At 43.3% G+C, this 21,216-nt stretch overlaps 1 protein-coding gene across 1 annotated transcript in view; it reads left to right on the top strand.

Moving 5' to 3' along the window:
* The window catches only part of POLA1 (DNA polymerase alpha 1, catalytic subunit), a 413,999-nt gene that overhangs the window by 24,769 nt on the left and 368,014 nt on the right, over positions 1-21,216 (top strand). Inside the window, exons 11-19 of the mRNA XM_056861806.1 lie at positions 597-709; positions 1,357-1,473; positions 2,956-3,030; positions 3,930-4,068; positions 6,099-6,253; positions 7,566-7,650; positions 12,307-12,368; positions 13,191-13,280; positions 13,550-13,666. Of these exons, the coding sequence (XP_056717784.1) occupies positions 597-709; positions 1,357-1,473; positions 2,956-3,030; positions 3,930-4,068; positions 6,099-6,253; positions 7,566-7,650; positions 12,307-12,368; positions 13,191-13,280; positions 13,550-13,666 (953 nt within the window). The remainder of the gene's footprint in view (positions 1-596; positions 710-1,356; positions 1,474-2,955; positions 3,031-3,929; positions 4,069-6,098; positions 6,254-7,565; positions 7,651-12,306; positions 12,369-13,190; positions 13,281-13,549; positions 13,667-21,216) is intronic.

Here is a 21,216-nt window from a genome sequence, read left to right on the forward strand (position 1 = left end):
GGCTCCTTAATCTTGGCATAAGTAACACCTCACTTGAGCTATGACAAAGTTGTGTGTGTTATCCTGTGGTGAGGACTCATGAAAATTATGGTCTTGTAAATGCTGTTGATGCAGTCTGATCCTTATCAGCTGTTTGGGGACTCCTGACTTTTTTTTTCTGGCTGCCATCACAATACATGTTGAACTGATAGCAAGAACTAGAAAATTTATGGTGCAGACTTCAGTTTACCTGTTTCATCTCTATATTAAAGTAATTAGATGAAAAGGGGGAGGAAGGAGAATAAGGAACAGATTGGGGGGAAAATGTAATTCAAGCCCTTTATGTATAAAAAGGTGGCATTTAATGCTTGGGTGCTATCGTGATGCATGTCTGTGTTGTACAAGATTTTCAAAGCAATCACTTGACTGTGGAGTACTGACTTTCAGCAGATGGAGCTGTCAATTAGAGCTTACAAATTGGAAATCATTTTGCTCCCATGGGTGAATTAGTGTGTTTATTCAGTAATTCTTAGTATTGCGGCTTTTCATTAGCAGCTGTGCTAAGCTGTCTTGATTAATGCACATTGTCTCTGTCTTTACCTTCTCTCCCATCTTAGGGGTGGTATTTCTCTTTGGTAAAGTGTGGATTGAATCTGCGAAGGCCTATGTTAGCTGCTGTGTGTCAGTAAAAAATATTGAGAGAACTATTTATCTCCTCCCACGTGAGTCGGTATGTGTTTTGCTGAGAGACTTGGTGGTCATAAACTATTTATGCAAGTTATTGGAGAACAGGAATTATGGCAAACAATTCATGTTGACAACATCCATGATGTAGATATGGAATTATGTATAGCTAATGTTTGTGTAATGTTGATTAAAGTAATGAATTAGGAGTACTCAGTAATGACACAACTGATACATGAAGAGAACATTAAATTGAAAAGAGAATTGGGAGTAATGAGACTGCTATCCAGTTTTCACATTCATAAAATCAGCTCATGTATAATATCTGCAAAACGTTAAGCATACCTATTGTGGCGTTCTCTTTTTTTTGTTTCAAAGTCTATCTCTTCAAGCTCTGTGAAGCTTTGTGGCTTAACCTCTTAGTCCTTATCCCCAGCTAGAATGAACCTTAAATATTTAAAACTGCGTTTGCTTGCATTCATCCTTGGTTGTTATCTCCCTCCTCCCTTGACTCCTACCACTTTAAATTTTGATTGCAAGCTTGTTGGGCAGTCACCTGTCTTTGGCTTATTAAGTTGCTTTTTAACTGCTACATAAATAATAGGTCCAACATACAGTGTATACATTTTCCCCCTGACTTTACAAAAACAAACTGAATTGATAAAAATTGCTCAACTTCTTTGCTACTTAAAGCGGATCGATTTATCTTCTGGTAATGAGACAAAAAATCCTGTGACCATGATGGATATCTATCAAGAATTTAATGACAAGATTGCAGAAAAATACAAGATCATGAAGTTCAAGTCCAGGGTTTGTTTTTATCATTTTCCTTCTTAAGTGTGGAGGATAGAGGGGGAGGGTGGCAATGTTATATTGGTGTTGCTTTGAAAGTATTTTTATAGTGCATTCAAATATTTAGTGGGGGTCGTATCAGAATATCCAGTGGTTGTAGTATATAGTTATTTATTGACACTTTCAAAGAACTTGAAAAGGCTAGTGAGACGGGACTTACCTTTGCAGAAACCATGTTGGTTTTTATTCAGCAGGGCTTGTCCTGCTATATGCTTGACAGTTTTATCTTTAATAATGCTTTCCATCAATTTACCTGGAACAGACAGTAATCTAACTGGGCTGTAATTTCCCATATTCCCCCTGGATCCTTTTTTTAAAGCATCGGTCGCTCTTCAGTCCTCTGGTGCAGAGGCTTATCTTAGGGACATGTTACATATTTTAGCTAGAAGGTCAGCAATTTAACATTTGAGTTCTTAAAGAACTGTAGGATGGGTACCATCTAGTCCTGGTGATTTGTTAGTTTGCAATTTGTCTGTAAGTTCTAGAACTTCCTCCCTTATTACCAGTGTTTGCCTGAGCTCCATGCTGTCCTCTCCTGAAAACATCCATTGAGGAATGGGTATTTGCCTTATGTTCAGCAGTGAAGGCAGATGATCAGAATTCATTTAGCTTCTCAGCATTCCCCTCAGAATCCTTTTTTCATCCCTAGTTGACTGTTTGCCTTTCCTTTGTACAAGTTTGTGTTGGCTTTTGTTTACCTCGTTTGGGAAAACCTTCCAGTTTCTAAAGGAAGCGGTTTTCACTCTAATAGCTTCCCTCACCCTGCTTGTTAGCCATGCTGGTGACCTGTAGTATACATTCTGAGCCTCTAGTATTGAGGTTGTGAATAACTCCCAAGCCTTTTCAAGAGATTTGACAGTCTTTCATCTTTTTTTTTTTTTTACCAGATTTCTCATTTTAGATAAGCGTCCTTTTTTGAAGGCAAATATGACTGTTGGAATTCCCTGGCACTTTTCCATATACATGTAAATTACATTTGATGCTATAGTAATCATGGTTTCCAACTGGTTCAACCACCTCCACATCTCGCCCTGGATCCTGGGCAGCACACTGAAGTCCAGGGTCACTTCCATGACCAGCTGTTTTAGGGCCATTTAAAGTATCTAGAAATTTTACCTCTTTAGTTTAACTGGAACATGCATTTATCCAGTCAATACGAGGGCAGTTAAAGTAGCCCATTATTACAACTCCCTCTACTTTAAATGCCTCCCTGATTTCATTTTCTATCTGAAGATCACCCTGAGCATTTTGGTCAGGGAGCTGATAGCACGTCTTCAGTACTAATTTACTGTTGGAGCCCGGTATTGTCACTCACAGTGATTCTGTGGAGAAGTTGCCTCCTTTTCAGGTTTCTGGTTTGTCACATACTATGCCCTCGATGTACATAGCAGTACCTTCTCCAGTAACTGTTGTGTATCTCAAATTATGTATTTTGCCTAGAAAGTGGAAAAGAATTATGCTTTTGAAATACCAGATGTTCCTGCAAAATCTGATTACCTAGAAGTTAGATACTCGGTAAGTGAACAGTGGTTCTTAAATAGAGGGAAATACTCATTATTTTTCGCTGCTGCTTAACTAATTTGTAGCTGTTCCATAGAGAGTGATGTGCAGCTAGATTTGCCAGTAGGCCACTTCGGTGGGGCACTGGGGTGTGATCATCTTTTTATCTTGCTGTGTCTGTTGAAAAACAGTTGGAGAAGCTTTTAGTCAAACTTAAATTCCTTTCAAAGTAATGTTATGTATTTTTAACGATGCATATCTTGAAATGGTATGGAAACTGTGCTTTGATCCACTGGAGTGTTTCCTTGGATTGGGAGGGTTTCCACCCATAGAGCACAATTTTCTTGACTCCCCTCTTCCTCCTGCAGCAACAATGCCTCCTGAAATGCTGTTCCTGGGGGTTCTTGTCTCCCTAGGAGTCACATTGGGGGTAGGGTATATTGTGCTGCAGTGGGAGGGGGGAGATTAGAAAGTTGTGCTTTGTAAATGGAAATCCTTCCATCTGTGGAAACGCTCTGGTGGTTCCAAGCCATTGTGTGTGCTGAGATTATGACTGTTGATATACATACATTTCTGAATAAGCTCCATCAAAGTAATAGGGCATTCTGAGTGGGGATGTTTCCCTCTTCCTGCTGCCATGCGAGTAGCATGTTTGTGGATAGGGGGTACAGTTTTTGAGGTTTGACTTACTTGGGAGTTGACTGTCTGGGATAATCATACACCACGTGCATTGCAGCCCATCAGGTATTTGATAATTTAATTGTTTGTGGTTCCACAACAACTTGTTAAACATCTGTGGGGGAATAGAAGCTGAGCTGCAGTTTTCAGTTGGAGAACTACATTTGGCTTACATGCTCTGAAATTCTGTTAAAACATCTAGTAAAATGGTTCATTGCTGTTATTTTTATTCTCAGGCTGACTTCTCTCGGCTTCCTCAAGACCTGAAAGGAGAGATGTTTTCTCATGTGTTTGGAACTAACACGTCTAGTCTAGAGCTGTTTTTGATGAGCAGGAAGATCAAAGGACCAAGTTGGCTAGAAATAAAAAATCCACGTATGAGTCCATTGCATAGAATACCTAATAGAAGAATGTGTCAGTGGCGTAGTGGTGTTCAAGACAAAATTGACCAGAAGGAATACTTGAAAACAAAGTGTTAGAATTTGTATATTTGCTGATCCAAGTGAAGGAATCTGCAATTTGAAAAGATCTGGAATTCACAGTATAATTCCCTTTTCAGATTGTTCCAATATTTCTAAATTTTACAATTCCAAATACTCAGAATCCAACTGACTTTTTCCTAAGGCAATGCAGCCTTCTTTCTATAGGAAAGTGAAATATATTCCTCAGAGTACCAAGAGTGTGTGTGGGGTGGGGTGGGGTGCAGGGAGCATCCTGATTGTGCTGGAAATTTACTGAGGTTGGAGAGGCTCGGTTGAGAGAGAGCCTGTGAGTGATACCTGTCTGTACTTGGTGAATCCTGAAATAGGCACATGTATCAGAAAGCGCTTTCACTTTGGTCCTTTCCAAATGAAAGGCAATCGTAGCTGTGTTTCCTAACCACCAGCTGTTGAATAATGCTCTGCCTGCTGAAATGGTCCTTCTTGTGTCCATTTATACCCACTTCATCCTGCATTCGATTTCCACTCTATCTTTTAGTATGTACATTATATTTACTTAGTATTTAGGAATAAGTTTTAGGATGAGTAGATTAGACTGTGTTTAGGTTCTTTTTAGATATGAGGCATAATGATAAGTTTGTTGAGGAGATGTAGTAATCATTTTGAATAATAAATGTATAGGCTAAGTTATCTGTATCGTTTGTGTATTCTGTGCTGCCAATACTGTTTTGGGGGGACTACTTTTGTGGTAGCAGTATAAATTGTGGGCATGGAGGTTGGCACATGAGGAAGGCAACAGAAACACCATGTGGTCACACTGGAAGCCAAAGTAGATTGACCTTTGGTTTAGTAGGCTGAGTTGGGGTCTGTTTGGGGAAGTGTGGCTAAAGTGCTGTTAGAAGTGATGTCCTGCCCAATAGCTAGTGAGCCCAGTAAGCAGGTGTTCTCTTTAAGTAGGGTTTGTTGTTAGTCCACACTGCTCATGCGTAGAACCTGAATTGGCAAAAAAACAAACACCCCTGTATTTCCTTAAGGTCTACCTTCTACCATAGCAGCAAACAGCACACTCCAGTCCCTACTCATAGGGCAGAGTTTGACACACTTCAGCCTGCTGCCTCCTCCTGCTGCTCCTTCCGTTATTCCAGCTGCTGCTCTAGGACTGTGCCTGCATATTCCACTCTATTGTTCCCAATATATTTGAGGGTAATTGCCCATCCATTCACCAACATTTGTCCAATGTTCAGTCTGTCTACCACTGCTGCCCAAGGACATTTGCCTGCCTTCAGCAGCAGCTGTCTATTGCTTCACTGGTAACACCTGCATTGCTTAGGGCTCTCATTGAGCAGTGCCTAGGATTTCCTGGGTGCGCTTGCCACATCTGCTCAGCTCTTTGTACTTGGCACAGGTACTGGAAAGGGTTCAGGGGGTTCTACGAAACTTAAAGAAGCATTTTCCATTTCCCCCCTTTATCAGCCAAACCCAGACATTTCCTAATGGACAGAGGTTGCATATTGTCAAGTTTGTCCAAAGCAAAATCCAAAAACAAAGGGTTGAATCCTGTGAATTTGATCTGCAAAGAATAGCACCTTGTTATGGCACAAAGTGCCTTCCTGCAATACAAAGAGGCTCTTTTGCTAGTAGAAAAGCCTCTTGCATCAGGAGACGGCACAATTCCATGGGATCCAATCCAGTACTTTTTTTAAAGACCAAAACAACACGCAACAGTATGTAAACTTTGAAGAGTTCTTGAACTCTTCATCAGGCTAGATCCTGAAAAGGAATGTTAACAAAAATGCATTGTTTCAGTTAATAGTACTAAACCTAGAAAGAGTAGAATTAGTTTTTTTAAAGAGAGTGCTAGAATCATATAAGCTGCCATTCATTTTTAGCTAACACTTCGTTTAAAATATTAGTATACTTGTTTTACAGATGGCATTCTTGTAATTGACTTCTGTGTGTCCACAGAGCTCTTAAATCAGACTGTCAGTTGGTGTAAGGTGGAAGTAGCAGCACTGAAGCCTGATTTGGTGGATGTGGTGAAAGATCTTTCACCCCCTCCTCTTGTGATTATGTCTCTTAGCATGAAGACAGTTCAGAACACAAAGACTCATCAGAATGAGGTAAGCTATAAGCTTCAAGGTAATGCAGAAAAACAATCCTTTTTAAGTACTTCATCAACCAAGTAATCAAATAGCTGTGCATGCTGTGTATTTTGAATTTTATAGATCTGGTTGCATATGTCTTCTGGTAGACCTCTGTGACACTTCTTAAAAGATTGATTCAGTCTAGGAGCATTAACTATTTCTGGACATACTGATTATTTTCTGTTGCAATAAATGCAATGGTGAATATGGTGTATACATTTTTCCAACATAAATTTAAGTACTGTAGGAGAATGCAGTGTAGTCTGCATTAAGGCATTTTTTTACATCAGGGGTCCCCCAGCCTTTTTGAGCCTGTGGGTGCCTTTGGAATTCTGACATCATGTGGTGGGCGCAGCCACAAAATGGCTGCTGCAGCTTACCTTCAGTCACACAGGGAGGATCCTTGTGCTGTGGTGGAAGCTGCTGCCAATGCAACGTTTTTAAAAATGCAATAAAATTTCCAATGGCCAGTCAGAAGCCTTGCTTGGCAAAAGCCCCACCTGGCCCTGCCCACTTTCTCAAAACACTTGGTGGGTACCAGGAACTGTGTCAGTGGGCACCAGGGTGCCCATGGGTACCACGTTGGGAACCCCTGGTTTATATAATTTCTTTCCCCATCCCCATGATGGTTTAAAATTTTTTTTAGGGCTTTTAATTACCGGTATAGCACCTCTTTTTTTCCAAAACATACTGTTCCGTTAATCATGTGTTTATTTGAGTTTAAAAATATTTATAGGCTACCCCATCCATTTAAAGCCAAGGCATTTCACTTCAGTCTTTAAAACAGTAGGCTTAACATCTAAAGATTGATTTGAACATGTACTAGTAAAATGGATAAAAAGAATGTAAAAGATCAGTTAGTTGCATGTTGCATAGTTTCCTGGTAAACATAAGCAGATAATATAATAGCGTCTCGCATCATAAAAGTAGTTTGAAGTATAAAAGGCAATAAAATAGGTAACATAATAAATAATTGTAACATTTGTTTAGATAGTAGAGAAATGTTTTTAAAGTAGGTTTTTCCTGTGCAAACCTTACACTGAGTTGGGAAAGGGGTGTGTTCTTGTTTACTTGTCATTATCAGGTGAGACAATTTTCAGTTCAGTTGAGTTTTAATGGAGACAATACAAATGTTTTCATCATGCAATGACTATGAAGTCATATACCAAATAGAGGTGTATGGCTCAATTTATCGAATAAATCTGCTTTTCAACATAGCTTGTTGAAATGGGTTATCTGTTGAGAGAAAACTAATTTAACTGCCATTTTTAAACTTCCTTTTGTGTAGATTATGGCTATTGCAGCTTTAGTACATCACAAATTTTGTCTGGACAAAGCACCGCCTGAACCTCCATTTCAGAACCATTTCTGTGGTAGGTATAACTAGAGCTCTACTGTTTTTGCTTTTGACATTTGGTTTGAATATAATCTGACAAACACCTTTACTTGGTCCTTCTGATTTAGTAATGCTAGCAAGCGAAGAGAGTGTTTGATTCATACAACAGCATTTCTTCAAGTGATAGAAGTGTGTTCTTAAAGTGTGTGAAGAAGGCTGTCCAAATATATTGTAGTCTAGTTCTCTAGATTTTGAAAGCATTTCTGTCACTAAAGACTAAATTGTAATTTTGTTGTACTGTGTTAAGCTTCTATATATCTGAAGAAGTTGTCTTTAAGAGTTTCACAAAATCCTTTCAGTAGTTGAGGGTTTTTAAGCTTGGAGGAGCAAGTCTACTAAGGCTTAGTGGGTAGGCATTTTTGATTGGGAAGATGGAGAGAGTTAATATTCCCATCTTTATCCTGTCTTTTCCCCCTGTGGCTGCTTTCACTGGAGGTTGACCTTTGTGTGTACATACCTAGCTATAAGTGCTGCTGATCTAAGTATAGATTACTTCTGAGTAAACAGGCACAGCGTTGGACTGCTTAGCATACTGCCACTTGTGCTTTCTGTCTCACAGCTATGGATTCTAGAAAGAGGTTTTTTTTTGTTGGATTTCTTATGCTTGAGGGTTAACCAGATGAAGAAGCATCCACCCCCTTAAGGGATCAATGGCCACATCCGCAGAAGAGAACAGGCAGTTTCAATGGGGATGGGGGCAGAGGAATCCCTGAAGGTTAGCTACTGGGCAGCAGCAGTAGTGGAAGGTGACACTGGCGGAGGATCTTTCGTAGACAACGGCAGTGCCACTACGGCTAACCCTGGTTAGTACTGCGCAGAAGAAGGCACTGGTAAACCACTTCTGACCAACCTTTCCCTTGAAAACCCTATGATGAGACAATCCAAAATGAAAAAAGATATAGTGCTGGAAGATGGGACCCCCAGGTCGGATGGCACTCAAACTGCTACTGGGGTAGAGCAGAGGACAAGTACGAGTAGCGCTGTTCTTAATGATGCTATTGGACTAAAGCCGAAAGGACGTTCAGTGGTTGACATGAATAGATGCAAAAGGAAAGTCCGAAGCTGTTCGACACATATAATAGGAACATGGAATGTGAGAAGCATGAATCAGGGTAAGCTTGAAATTGTTAAACAAGAAATGGAACGTATGAACATTTCAGTCCTAGTAGTAAGTGAATTAAAGTGGACTGGATTAGGACATTTTCAATCAGAAAATTACAAAGTGTTTTATTCAGGGAATGACAAAAAGAAGAAACAGAGTTGCTTTAATAGTGAGGCAAGATGTAGCAAAGGCAGTCAGGAGCTATAATGCAGAGTCTGACCAAATAATATCAATCAGACTTCAGGGAAAGCCTATCAACATAAGCATCATTCAAGTTTATGCCCCAACTACAAATGCTGATGAGGAAGAAATTGAAAGTTTTTATGCCAGTGTTCAGGAAGAAATTAATCACACACCTAAACGAGATATGCTGATAATCATAAGTGATTGGAACGCAAAAGTAGGAAACAAAGCAGAATCAAATGTTGTTGGCAGATTTGGGCTAGGAGCACGGAATGAAGCAGGAGAACGCCTCGTAGAATTCTGTGAAGACAACAATCTGTTCATTGCAAACGCATGTTTCAGGCAACCAAATAGACGATTGTATACATGGACATCACCAGACGGCCAGTATAGAAATCAAATAGATTATATAATTGGAAGCAGAAGATGGAGAAGCTCTATTCTCTCAGCCAAAACAAGACCAGGAGCCGACTGCGGTACAGATCATGAATTGTTAATATTGAAAATCAAGATAAAGCTTAAGAAAAACAGCAAAACGTTCATAGCACCAAAATACAATCTAAGCAATATTCCAGAAGAGTTTAAAGACCATGTAAGGAACAGATTTGCATTACTGAGTTCAAGTGAATGTAAACCTGAAGAACTATGGGTGGAAACTAGAGATATTATCAAGGAAGAATGTGCAAAGACTATTCCTGTAGCCAAAAGAAAAGAGAAACCTCGATGGAAACTCTTAAAATTGCCAGAGAGAGACGAGAAGCAAAAGTAGAAGGTGACAGAAATAGAATCAAAAGTCTAAGTGCAACGTTTCAGCGACTTGCACGTAGAGACAAAGAGACCTATTATAATAACCAGTGTAAAGAAATAGAAGAGAACAACAAAAAAGGAAGAACAAGAGATCTGTTTCACAAGCTCTAAGAAATCAAAGGGAAATTTAAAGCACAGTTAGGCATGCTGAAAGATTAGCATGGAACTACATTAACAGAACAGGACAAAATAAAGAAAAGGTGGGAACAATACACTGAAAAACTATACAGAAGAGATGAAAGGATAAAAGATTCTTTCCAAGAAGAATCTTTTGAAGAAAAACCTACAGTTTTAGAAAGTGAAGTGAAAGCTGCATTGAGAGCAATCGGGAGAAACAAATCACCAGGAGCAGATGGGATATCAATGGGATATCCAAGCCACAGAAACGGAGTCCATCAAAATCTTGACAAGAATATGTCAACAGATATGAAAAACAAAACAATGGCCCGCAGACTGGAAATGAACCATTTATATTCCAATTCCCAAAGAAAGGAGACATCAAAGATTGCAGCAACTATCGGACCATCGCATTAATTTCTCATGCAAGTAAAGTGATGCTCAAAATCTTACAGCAAAGGCTGTTACCATATATGGAACGAGAAATGCCTGATGTTCAAGCTGGTTTCAGAAAAGGAAGAGGCACTAGAGATCATATTGCAAATATACGCTGGTTACTGGCGCATACGAGAGAATTTCAGAAGAAAATCAGCTTGTGTTTCATAGATTACAGCAAATCTTTTGACTGTGGATCATGAAAAGCTATGGCTGGTTTTAAAGGAAATGGGTGTGCCACTACATCTGATCGTTTTGATGCGCAACCTGTACTCTGGACAAGAGGCCACAGTTAGAACAGAATATGGAGAAACGGAATGGTTTCCAATTGGCAAAGGTTTCAGACAAGGATGTATTTTATTTCCCTATCTCTTCAATCTATATGCAGAATTTATAATTAGGAAAGCTGGATTAGATTTAGATGAAGGTGGAGTGAAAATTGGAGGGAGGGACATTAATAATTTGAAATATGCTGATGACACTACATTATTGGCAGAAAATAGTGAAGATCTGAAATTACTACAGCTGAAAGTTAAAAGAGTGCCAAAGCAGGACTACAGCTGAACATCAAGAAAACAAAAGTAATGACTACAGGAGAATTACACAACTTTAAGGTTGACAATGAGGAAATTGAAATTGTTCAAGACTTTCTATTCCTTGGCTCCACCATCAACCAAAGGGGAGACTGCAGCCAAGAAATCAGAAGGAGATTGAGACTGTGAAGGGCAGCCATGAAGGAGCTAGAAAATATTTTGAAGTGTAAGGATGTGTCACTGGCCACCAAGACTAGATTAATTCATGCCATCGTATTCCCTATTACTATGTATGGGTGAGAAAGCTGGACAGTGAAGAAAGCTGATAGGAAGAAAATAGATTCCTTTGAAATGTGGTGTTGGAGGAGAGTGTTACGGATTCTGTGGACTGCCAAAAAAACAAATCAGTGGGTTATAGATCAAATCAAGCCTGAACTGACCCTAGAAGCTAAAATGACTAAACTGAGGCTATCGTATTTTGGTCACGTCATGAGACGACAAGAGTCACTGGAAAAGACAGTCATGCTAGGAAAGGTTGAGGGCAGCAGGAAAAGAGGAAGTCCCAACAAGAGATGGATTGACTCAATAAAGGAAGCCACAGCCTTCAGTTAGCAAGATCTGAGCAAGGCTGTCAAAGACAGTACATTTTGGAGGACTTTCATTCATAGGGTCGCCATGAGTCAGAAGCGACTTGACGGCACTTAACACACACACACACACACACACACACACACACACACACAAGGGTTAACCATTGGCCGTGTTGTAGTCACTCAGCTGAGATACTAACTTTGGATAGTGAATAAGGAGATTCTTTTTGAACCTCCTGTGTCCTTCACAATCCTTTTTGTCTAAGTTCTTTTGATTAGTGTGACCCAGGTTGGATCCTATCCAATTTATATAAAGCTTGACACTTTCAAGTTTAATTGCTTAATGCTCCTGTTGGCTTGGATCCACCAGAAGATTTATGTGGATGGAAGATATTTATGTCAACAGAATGCAACTTCCTTGCCTCCCCCTCCAATTGCAACCCAATATCCTGTTCATGAGGGACATGAAACCAGCATGAGGGAAGAGTCAGAGCTCTGTAGCAGGAGGGAGAAAGAAATAACCAAAACTCACCCCCTCTGTCTGTGGAGATCTTTCGGTGGATCAAAGTGAGAACCGTGCTTAACTTTTGTTATGGGATGTACCTGTTACATTTGTTGGGGCATGAATTGATACTGGTTTTGGAGCCCCAAGTCAAATCTCTTTTTCAGTGTCCTTTTAAAGCAGGTGTGTGAGTAGAGAATAAGTTTTGTGCATTCTTTTGCATTGAATACATAAACCAAATAATGAACACCATTGAGGATACAATTCTCATTGTTTTCTTTGTTGTCAAAGCATTTAAATATGTGCTTTAACTAAACAGATTCCACAGGCTATATTTTCAGTTGATTCTGAATTTCTCTTGCAGTTATTTCCAAACCAAATGACTGCATTTTCCCATATGACTTCAAAGAAGCTGCTAAGACAAAGGTATTTTTTTTTTCATGCATTGCTTTGCCTACTTCAATTTTCAGGAAAGGATGAGTTTATTGTACTAGGTGTTCATGGTAAAAGGTGACTTTTTAAAAGATCTATACCAAAGGTACTATATTACCAGTGCTATGGCATACTCTGCTATAATACAAGTCTTCCAACAAGCAGCTAGAGTAGGCTTTGAGTTGTACTTCTATAGAAATATATTCTTTGATTCTTGTCTTTAACTGTGTAGTCAGTCTTTTACTGGGGGGAGAGGAGGCTAATGTGGCTCAGCAATAACGTCGTGTGTCTTGATACAGAAAGCCCCAGAGTCATTATTTTGTATCTTCACTCAAATGTTCTCAGGTAGCAGGTGCTGAGAGACCTTTGTTTGAGACCCTGGAAAGCTGCTTCTTTTCAGACTAGACAATACTGGGCTAGATGGACCAATGATATAAGACTATGTCATATGCTGAAGAGTAGCAAATCTGATTAGGAACCCTAATGAGTTTTCTGTGGAATGCATACAGACACAATCTTTTGGTAACAAAAAGTGAATATATACACATTTTTGATACACCTTATGAAATGACTGGGTTACAGGGTTATGGATAAAAGAAAATGTATGGAAAATTATTTTTGCATGAAAACCAAGCATTATCTGTATATGCATGCTTTCCTGTTGTATGAACTCTTCAACTGTAATGAGTTACAGTGTTTCTGATGGCTGCTACTGGGTGCTGAGTTACTTTTTATGTTGATAGGACTTAGTTGTGTGCCCTTGTAGTCCAAGTTTTTAAATCTTTATTAATCGAAACTTTGTGTTGTTTTGCTTAGAATACTAAAATAGAGATTGCTGGAACGGAGAGGATGCTTCTGGGATTTTTTCTGGCAAAGGTTCATAAAATTGATCCTGATGTTATTGTGGTAAGTACAGTTTCAAAATGTCTCCTAATGTGTAGTAGAAAAGCTGATGTCATAATTGTAACAGTATGCTATGCTTGCTTTTTGTTGAAACATAGGTTAAATTGTTTTATTAATGTGACCCCTAACTTGGTACTTTTGCTTGATAGGCAAACTTTCAAATAGGAAATGAATATTCAGTATGTGTTGGTATCAGGTATTATGCACACTTAAGGATTACTGGTTTTTATATTTCTTTCATCTAACTCTTTTCTTTCTTTTTCTTTGTAAAGGGACATAATATTTATGGCTTTGATATGGAAGTCCTTCTCCAGAGAATTAATATGTGCAAAGTTCCACATTGGTCTAAGATAGGCCGACTGAGGAGATCGGTCATGCCAAAGCTCGGGGTAAATTGTTGCTTAAATCTCATTGCTTTACTGTATGTGATTAGAAATGAAATGTTTTAGTTGCTATACTTTGAATGCCTTGCTCATCTGTTTTGATAGCATGGTTTGCATACCAGTTTAGATTTCAGTAGTGTTAAGAGCCTTATTTCAACAATGAGACAAAGCCAAGCAAATTTAGTTTACCTGTCTCAACTAGATGGAGCTATTGACAGATTAATGACTAATAGAGGTGCTTTTGTGTATAGTAAATTGTGGGGAAAATGTATGTTGGCTTGACTGGCAAATCATTCCTTAGAGAATAGTTAGTTTTTTCTAGTTCTCTTCTATATAGCTCACTGCATCCAGCATATTTAATTATTTTATGCTCAACTCTTTTTTTGGGGGGGGGTGGATTTTGCCTAGGCTTCTTCGATTTTTGTGGTTTGACCTTGCTATTACAACAGAATACTCTAATCTGTTACAGTAATGGTGAGGAATTGCAGTTGGAGGCATGAGAGGTTCAAGTTGGATGTTGGTGTCTGGAGGTGGAGTGCCTGTAAAGGTTCTGAGGAGAGCAGTCTTAGCAATATGCTGTAATAATGGTGATTTATTTGTTGGTTTACTTAAATTATATCCCACCTTTCTCCCAAATGGGGACTCAAAGCGGCTTACATTATTCTTCTCTCCTCCATTTTATTTTTCTCTCCTCCATTTTATCCTCACAACAACCCAGTGAAGTAGGTTAGGCTGAAAGGGTGTGACTGGCCCAGGGTCACTCAGCAAACTTACATGGCAGCTTGGGGACTCAAACTTGGGTTTCCCAGATAATAGTCCGACACTTTAACCACTATACCACATTGGTTCTCTTCTTTGGCTGTTTATGCCCTCTTTATGTGCAAAGTGCTCTTTCTCTAGAGTTCCATTCACCAAAGTCTTGCTCTGTGTGTGTTTGTGATAAGTATGCTTGGTAAGACCAGAGAGATGTAGCCCCCTGCTAAGTGAGTTCTGTGCGTCTTGGCTGGGGTTTATCAGAGTACAGTGATCAGCCACAGGCTTAGTTTCCCTAGCTGCCCTGGGGCTGATAACATGGTGGGTGGCAGTTGTATTTAATTCCCAGTGAGTTCATTAGGAATGTTTATACTTACATCTAAGTTTTTGCAGGCATAATGTTATGCTAGAGCTGGAGGGTGATTTAGCTGAGACTTTGCTGCCTATGCTTTTCTATTTCTCTGCTGCCTATGCTTTTCTATTTCCCCCCCTCCTTTCAGGTTCTGCCTCCCTACACCTGCATTTGTGCATGATGTACTTCTGGATACACAAGTGTATTTCCAAGTTAAACCAGTGCTGGGCCTAGTTGGTATCCTAAGCAGAACAACAGGCATTAAGATTGTATGTTAAATTTCTAAAACACACAAAGAAATAACATCGCTCTGGCTCATTCAACAACATTTCTAAAACAGCCAGGAAAAGTCTATTAAAAAGAATAATGGGATGTCAGGAGCAGGCCATGAAGACAGTTCATGGTTATGCTCCCAGGTGTTGTTTTGCAATTCTCTCCAAGGCCAGTCCGTGCCCCGTGTTTAGGCTTCACAGAGTCCTTCATAGATTCCTTTCGTGTGAGAAATGCCAAGTACTCCTTCCTGTCTCTGGGAGGGGGGTTGCCTGGGTTACCTGATTATCTCTTTTTGCTTTTCCTTATATGCCATGTGCCTTGCCTTCACCCCTCACTAGTAACATTTTGAATATGGCTTCTGTAACCTGTCGAGTCTAATCAATAAAGCTGCTTTTGTGGACTTGCCGTCTGCTGGAATCTGTTTATGGGTTTGCTCCAGGACTAGAGCTCACATTATGTTACTAGTCCTACATCTTCATCGGTTTTAATTGCTGACCTTGACTAAAGCCCTGGAGGGTTCGCCAAGGCGCTCGTCTCCTCGGCTTGGGACGCGAGACGAGCTCCCCGAGGTTCCCGGATTACTGCATGCCGTCTTGGAGGAGACGCTGCAGACTGACGCTGAGGCCACCTGGCTGGTTTGGCGGGTGACTGAGCAGTGGCGTCACCTGGCAGAGACGACCCCCTGGAGGACCCAGGAAGCTGATCTATGTGCCCGCGACGACCTTTTGATTTGGATTTTTTATTGGAAGAAACCGAGTTGGTGCAGGAGGACCTTGCCGTGCTAACTCGGTTGTTGTCTGAGCTGACGCACGGCGAGCCGCAACCGGAGTCGGCGGCCCCCATCCAGGGGCCCGAGTCCTGCTTCCTGATGGGGGCAGACGTTCCGCCAACTGTCCTGGACCCCGCCGTATGTCACTGGGAAGCACAGAATATTGCCACCCAGACAGTCCTGGCCCTTATGGACTTACCGCTGGACACAGTGACGGTAGCGGAAGTTGAGAAAGTTTTAAACCCAGAGTTTGGTCTTACCTCCACGGATCTGGATCAAAAGATTCAACAGCTACTGGGTGATCACAAGGAGATCCGATTGCTCTTGGAGCAAACGGCCAAACCAATTGTGGCGGCCGCCGCAGTCGCCAAATTCGAGGCAGACCGAGCCCTCGTAGACCAAAAGGCAAGCGGAGGAACAACTGTTAGCGGAGGTGGCTGCCACTCGGACGCGAGCAACGGCAGGGACTGGAGTACGCTCCAAACTTACCGGGGGAATGGACTGGTCTCTCCCTTCGTTCTCCTGGGGCTCCCTGGAACCTGCACAACCCCGGGAGGTGGCACGCAGGCAGCGGCTCACTTTTGCTTCTGATGTCCACGAGTATGAGGAGGAAACCGAGTACATCAACGAAGGCGACTGGAATACCAATTACCGAGTTAGCCAAGCCCGATGGACTGGGGGCAGTGAGGAAGAAATCCATGCCCTGCGGTTTCAAAATCAGGAGCTAATGGAACGTACGGCCCGGATGCAGGACCAACTGGACTTAGTGATGTGTGAGTACGATCGCCTGCAGCGTACTCAAGGGGCGCCTGTCCCAAGCCAACAACCCCCGGGGCAACCTGGACAGCCAACCCCCGCACAGCCAGGACAACCGACCCCAGCGCAACCATGGCTACCGGCACAATCAGGGCTACCGGCACAGCCGGGGCAACCAGCGCAGCCAGCCCCGGTACTACCGGCTCCAGGGCACCCACCAGCACCACCCCTGTAGTCCCGGTTATGCAATGGAAGCAACCCCATTTACTAGTGACATTAGATGGCTCTGCGGATGCGTTGCCCTGTTTTCTACACCAAGTGGACAGTTACATGAGAGAACAGGGGCATTCCTTCCCCACGGAAGACAGTCGAGTAAGATTCGTCTCCTCGCTATTGGCGGGAAAAGCCGCAGATTGGATGGTTCTCCAGTTTGATACCCGGGCCCGCTCCATACGGTCGCTTAATAAGTTCATGCGAGTGTTAAGAAGACGCTTCGAGGATCCGTTCCAGGGAGAGAAGGCCAAGGCGGCCCTCATCCAGCTTCGGCAAGGATCCTCTTCAGTCCGTGAATTTGCAGACGAGTTCCAAAGACTCGCTAATAAAATAGTTGATTGGACTGAAGCAACCCGGGTGCACTACTTCAGAATAGCATTGCATCCCGAGATTCTAAACTGGGCATACATGCAGCGAGACCCAGCTACCTTGGAAGAATGGATTTTGCTGGCGGAAGAGGTGGAAAGTCGCCACCAGTTTATTTCTCTTGCCTGATGGCAGGCCAGGGAGGAGGGAAGCCAGAAAACCCCTCCCAAACCGGTCGCTGCACAGGCCCCGCAGAGGTTGGCTTTACCTCCACCTGACCGAGCATTGCGATTTCAAAGAGGAGCCTGCCTCATTTGCGGTGCTATGGGCCACTTCGCAGCAGCCTGCCCGTCTCGCCAGGGACCGCCAAGCCCCTCTACCCAGCTGGAGGGGACGCGCTCGTGGGAGAGGACGCGCTTGCGGGAGAGGCGCCGCGATCTACTGAAGCATCGCTCCAAGGTGAAGTGCACCCCCAGCTCTGCTTGCCAGAGAAGTGACGACGGAACCTTCGCCAGCGGACCCATCGGGGTCCAGGATTACAATTACTGCCCCTGGAGAGATCAGCTCCGCTTCCTCCGAGGAGGGTGACCACTGGAACACCCCTGCCCTTTATCTGGAGTCTCCCCTCGAACCGCCAAAAAACGGAGTGGGTCTGCGGTAGAGGGGGCAATACTGCAGACCCCCGCAGGAGTTCCTGCGAAGCCTGGGACAAGACCCGAAGCCCCCTTCATGGTGAGTGAAATGGAAGAGACTGTAGATGTCATATTACAACATTATAGAAAGGGCCCTCAATTACAAGTGAAAGCCTTAATTGACTCTAGATGTGCCCGCTCGTTAATAAACGAAACCACTTTTAAGGCGCTCCAGGTGAAGTCAGTTTCTCTGCCTGCTCCGGTCCAGTTCACCCAGATGGATGGCAGCGACTTCAAGGGCCCCCCGGTAGATAGTCGCACTGACGGGGTAGCGATGGGAATTGGCCACCACTGGGAACAAATCAACCTTACTATTGTGCCTAATGTGAGATATGCGGTGGTGTCGGGAGCAAATTGGCTCAAAGGACACAGTCCCACCATAGACTGGGACTTTAAAGTTCGATAGCCCGTTGTGTGAATTACACCATGACGTGGCAGTTAAAACCATAGTCAGGCCGACCCCTGCTCTTCTCTCGGAACCCTCCAGTCCAACCCATTTGCCACCCAACTATCAGGACTTTGCGGATGTATTCAATGTGCAGGAATGTGATGCTTTACCTCCCCACAGCCGAACTGATTGTGCTATTGAAGTGGTGGGGCCTGAAAAGCTGCCAAAAAGTAAGATTTACCCAATGAACCCTACAGAACGAACGGTGCTCCGCGGGTTTTTGGACAAAAACTTGGCTCGCGGTTTCATCCGACCATCCACCGCGCCCTATTCGGCACCAGCCTTTTTCGTGCAAAAGAAAATGGGGGATTTACGTTTGTGTATTGACTTCCAGAAACTCAATGCTGTTACTCAAACGAATGCCTACCCCATCCCCCTCATTTCTGATCTCTTGGGACAATTGAAGGAAGGACATATTTTCACTAAACTGGATTTGGTCAAGGCTTATTACACAGTCAGAATTCGGGAGGGGGATGAATCTTTGACAGCCTTCTCCAGTTGCTTTGGGATGTACGAGTTTATGGTGATGCCGTTTGGATTGAAAGGGGCCCCGGGGGTCTTCATGCAACTCATTAATGAGGTCCTCCATGACTTGCTGTTCAGAGGAGTGGTAGTTTATTGGATGACATTCTTATTTACTCCAAAACCATGGAGGAACATGTTGCCTTGGTCAGGGAAGTCTTGCAACGTCTTAGGAGTCATCAGCTCTATGCCAAACTTTCTAAATGCGAGTTTCACAAGAAGCAATTAACCTTCCCGGGTTATGTCGTCTCGCACCAAGGCCTGACTATGGATCCAGAAAAGGTGCGAGCTGTGCTCACCACCCTCTACTCGCAAACAAGTCCAAAGGTTCCTCGGGTTTGCAAATTTCTACAGGGCATTTCTCCCTCATTTCACTCGGATTGCTCTACCCATCACAGATCTCCTTAAAACTAAGGAGAAGGGGGATTCGACCACTTTACCCAACGCCTGGGTGGAGTGGACCCCCCAGTGTCAAGCCGCCTTCGATAATCTAAAGCAACTCTTTACATCCGAGCCGGTCTTGCAACACCCCGACTGCACTCAACAGTTCATAGTTCAAGTAGATGCTTCCGACGTAGCGATGGGGGGTGCACTTCTGCAGCGGGGGAAGGATAGACACCTACGTCTGTGTGCTTATTTTTCCAAAAAGTTTACCCAATCCGAGCTCAATTGGGCTATTTGGGAAAAGGAAGCCGCCGCTGTAAAACATTCCTTAACAGTGTGGAGACAGTTTTTGGAGGGTTCCACGGTGCCTTTCGAAGTGCGGTCCGATCACAAAAATCTGGTCGCCCTAATGGATGCCCGCAAACTGTCCGCAAAACAAGTGCGTTGGGCAGACTTATTTGCCCAATTCTGATTCATCCTGAAGCATGTACCAGGGAAGCAAAATCTACTGGCTGACGCCCTATCTAGACTTCCCCAATATCCCACCAAGGTTGACCAACCCATAGAGTTGCTCTTCACCCCTGCCCAACGGGGTCTAGTGCCCACTCTGGCTGTGCAAACCCGTTCTCAGACTCACTCCCCGCTGCTGCCGCTTCCAGAGGGGACAGATGCCTCGTTCCCGGACGAGCCGGTGACGCCGCCCACCTCGCTTCCTTCTCCCTCGAAGTGATCTACAGTCATGTCTCCTGAGGCACGAGGACCCGAGCTCCCTATTCAGCCCCCCACCACTCCGATAGCACCTCCGTCCCCGGTCCAGCTGCCCGCTGGCGCTTCTCCGGGGGTGTGTGGAGGGTCTGCCCGGATCCTTTAGGGACAATCTTCTTCGTAGTTATCAAACAGAACTTTCCTCACAGACCCTTCCCGCTTCTCTGGTTAACCGCGGGAACTTTTGGTATAAGGATTCTAAACTGTATGTGCCAGCGGTGTTGCGGGGGGAGGTTTTAGGGTTGGTTCATGGTGCCAAGACTGCCGGACATTTCGGATTCCTAAAAATGTTGCATTTGCTTAGGAGGCAATTTTGTTGGGCGGGCATGCAATCAGATGTGGACTCCTTCATCCGCAGCTGCCCCGTCTGCGCAGCGGCCAAACGGGCACAGGGAAAACCGCCTGGGCTTTTGCAACTGTTAGAGACTCCCTCTAAGCCTTGGGAGGTGATTGCGATGGACTTCATGACAGATTTATCCCCTAGTGGGGGAAAGACTGTACTTTGGGTGATTACTGATCTGTTTTCAAAACAGGTGCATCTTGTGCCCTGCGCAGGTATCCCTTCTGCCCCGAAATTGGCCCGCCTCTTTGTGTCGCATGTCTTACGTCTGCATTCCTTCCCGCGCAAGGTGGTGACGGACAGGAATTCAAATTTTGTGGCCAAATTCTGGAAAGCTTTCCTCAAACTGGTTGGAGTGGAACAGGGACTATCTAGTGCCTTCCATCCCCAAACGGATGGTCAAACTGAACGGGTAAATGCAGTCTTGGAATGTTATTTGCGCTGTTATGTCAATTACCATCAGGATGACTGGGTAAACCTGTTGCCTTTTGCTGAGAGTGCTTACAATAATGCGGCTCACCAGTCCACAGGGTTCAGCCCATTTCAGATTGTTCATGGTAAAGAGTTTAATCCTGTGGGCCATGTTGATGTTTCTGAGGAGGAGGAGGGGGCTGATGTGGCTGAATGGGTACGTTCCATTCAAACGACCTGGCCATGACTGGTTAAAAATCTGGAGCGAGCCAAACGAAAGTACAAAGTTCAGGCTGACAAGCATCGCTCCCCCGGTAAGGAATACAGGGTGGGGGATCTCGTCTATCTGTCCACCAAGAACCTACGATCCACCCGCCTGTGTGATAAACTCAGTGCCAAGTACATAGGTCCGTTCCCCATTTCCCGGATTATTAATCCAGTGACTGTAGAACTTTCCTTGCCCAAGTCTCTATGGAGAATCCATCCTGTATTGCATATCAGTCTCCTAAAAC

Source organism: Euleptes europaea, chromosome 16, assembly GCF_029931775.1.
Source record: "Euleptes europaea isolate rEulEur1 chromosome 16, rEulEur1.hap1, whole genome shotgun sequence".
Lineage (NCBI taxonomy): Eukaryota > Metazoa > Chordata > Lepidosauria > Squamata > Sphaerodactylidae > Euleptes > Euleptes europaea.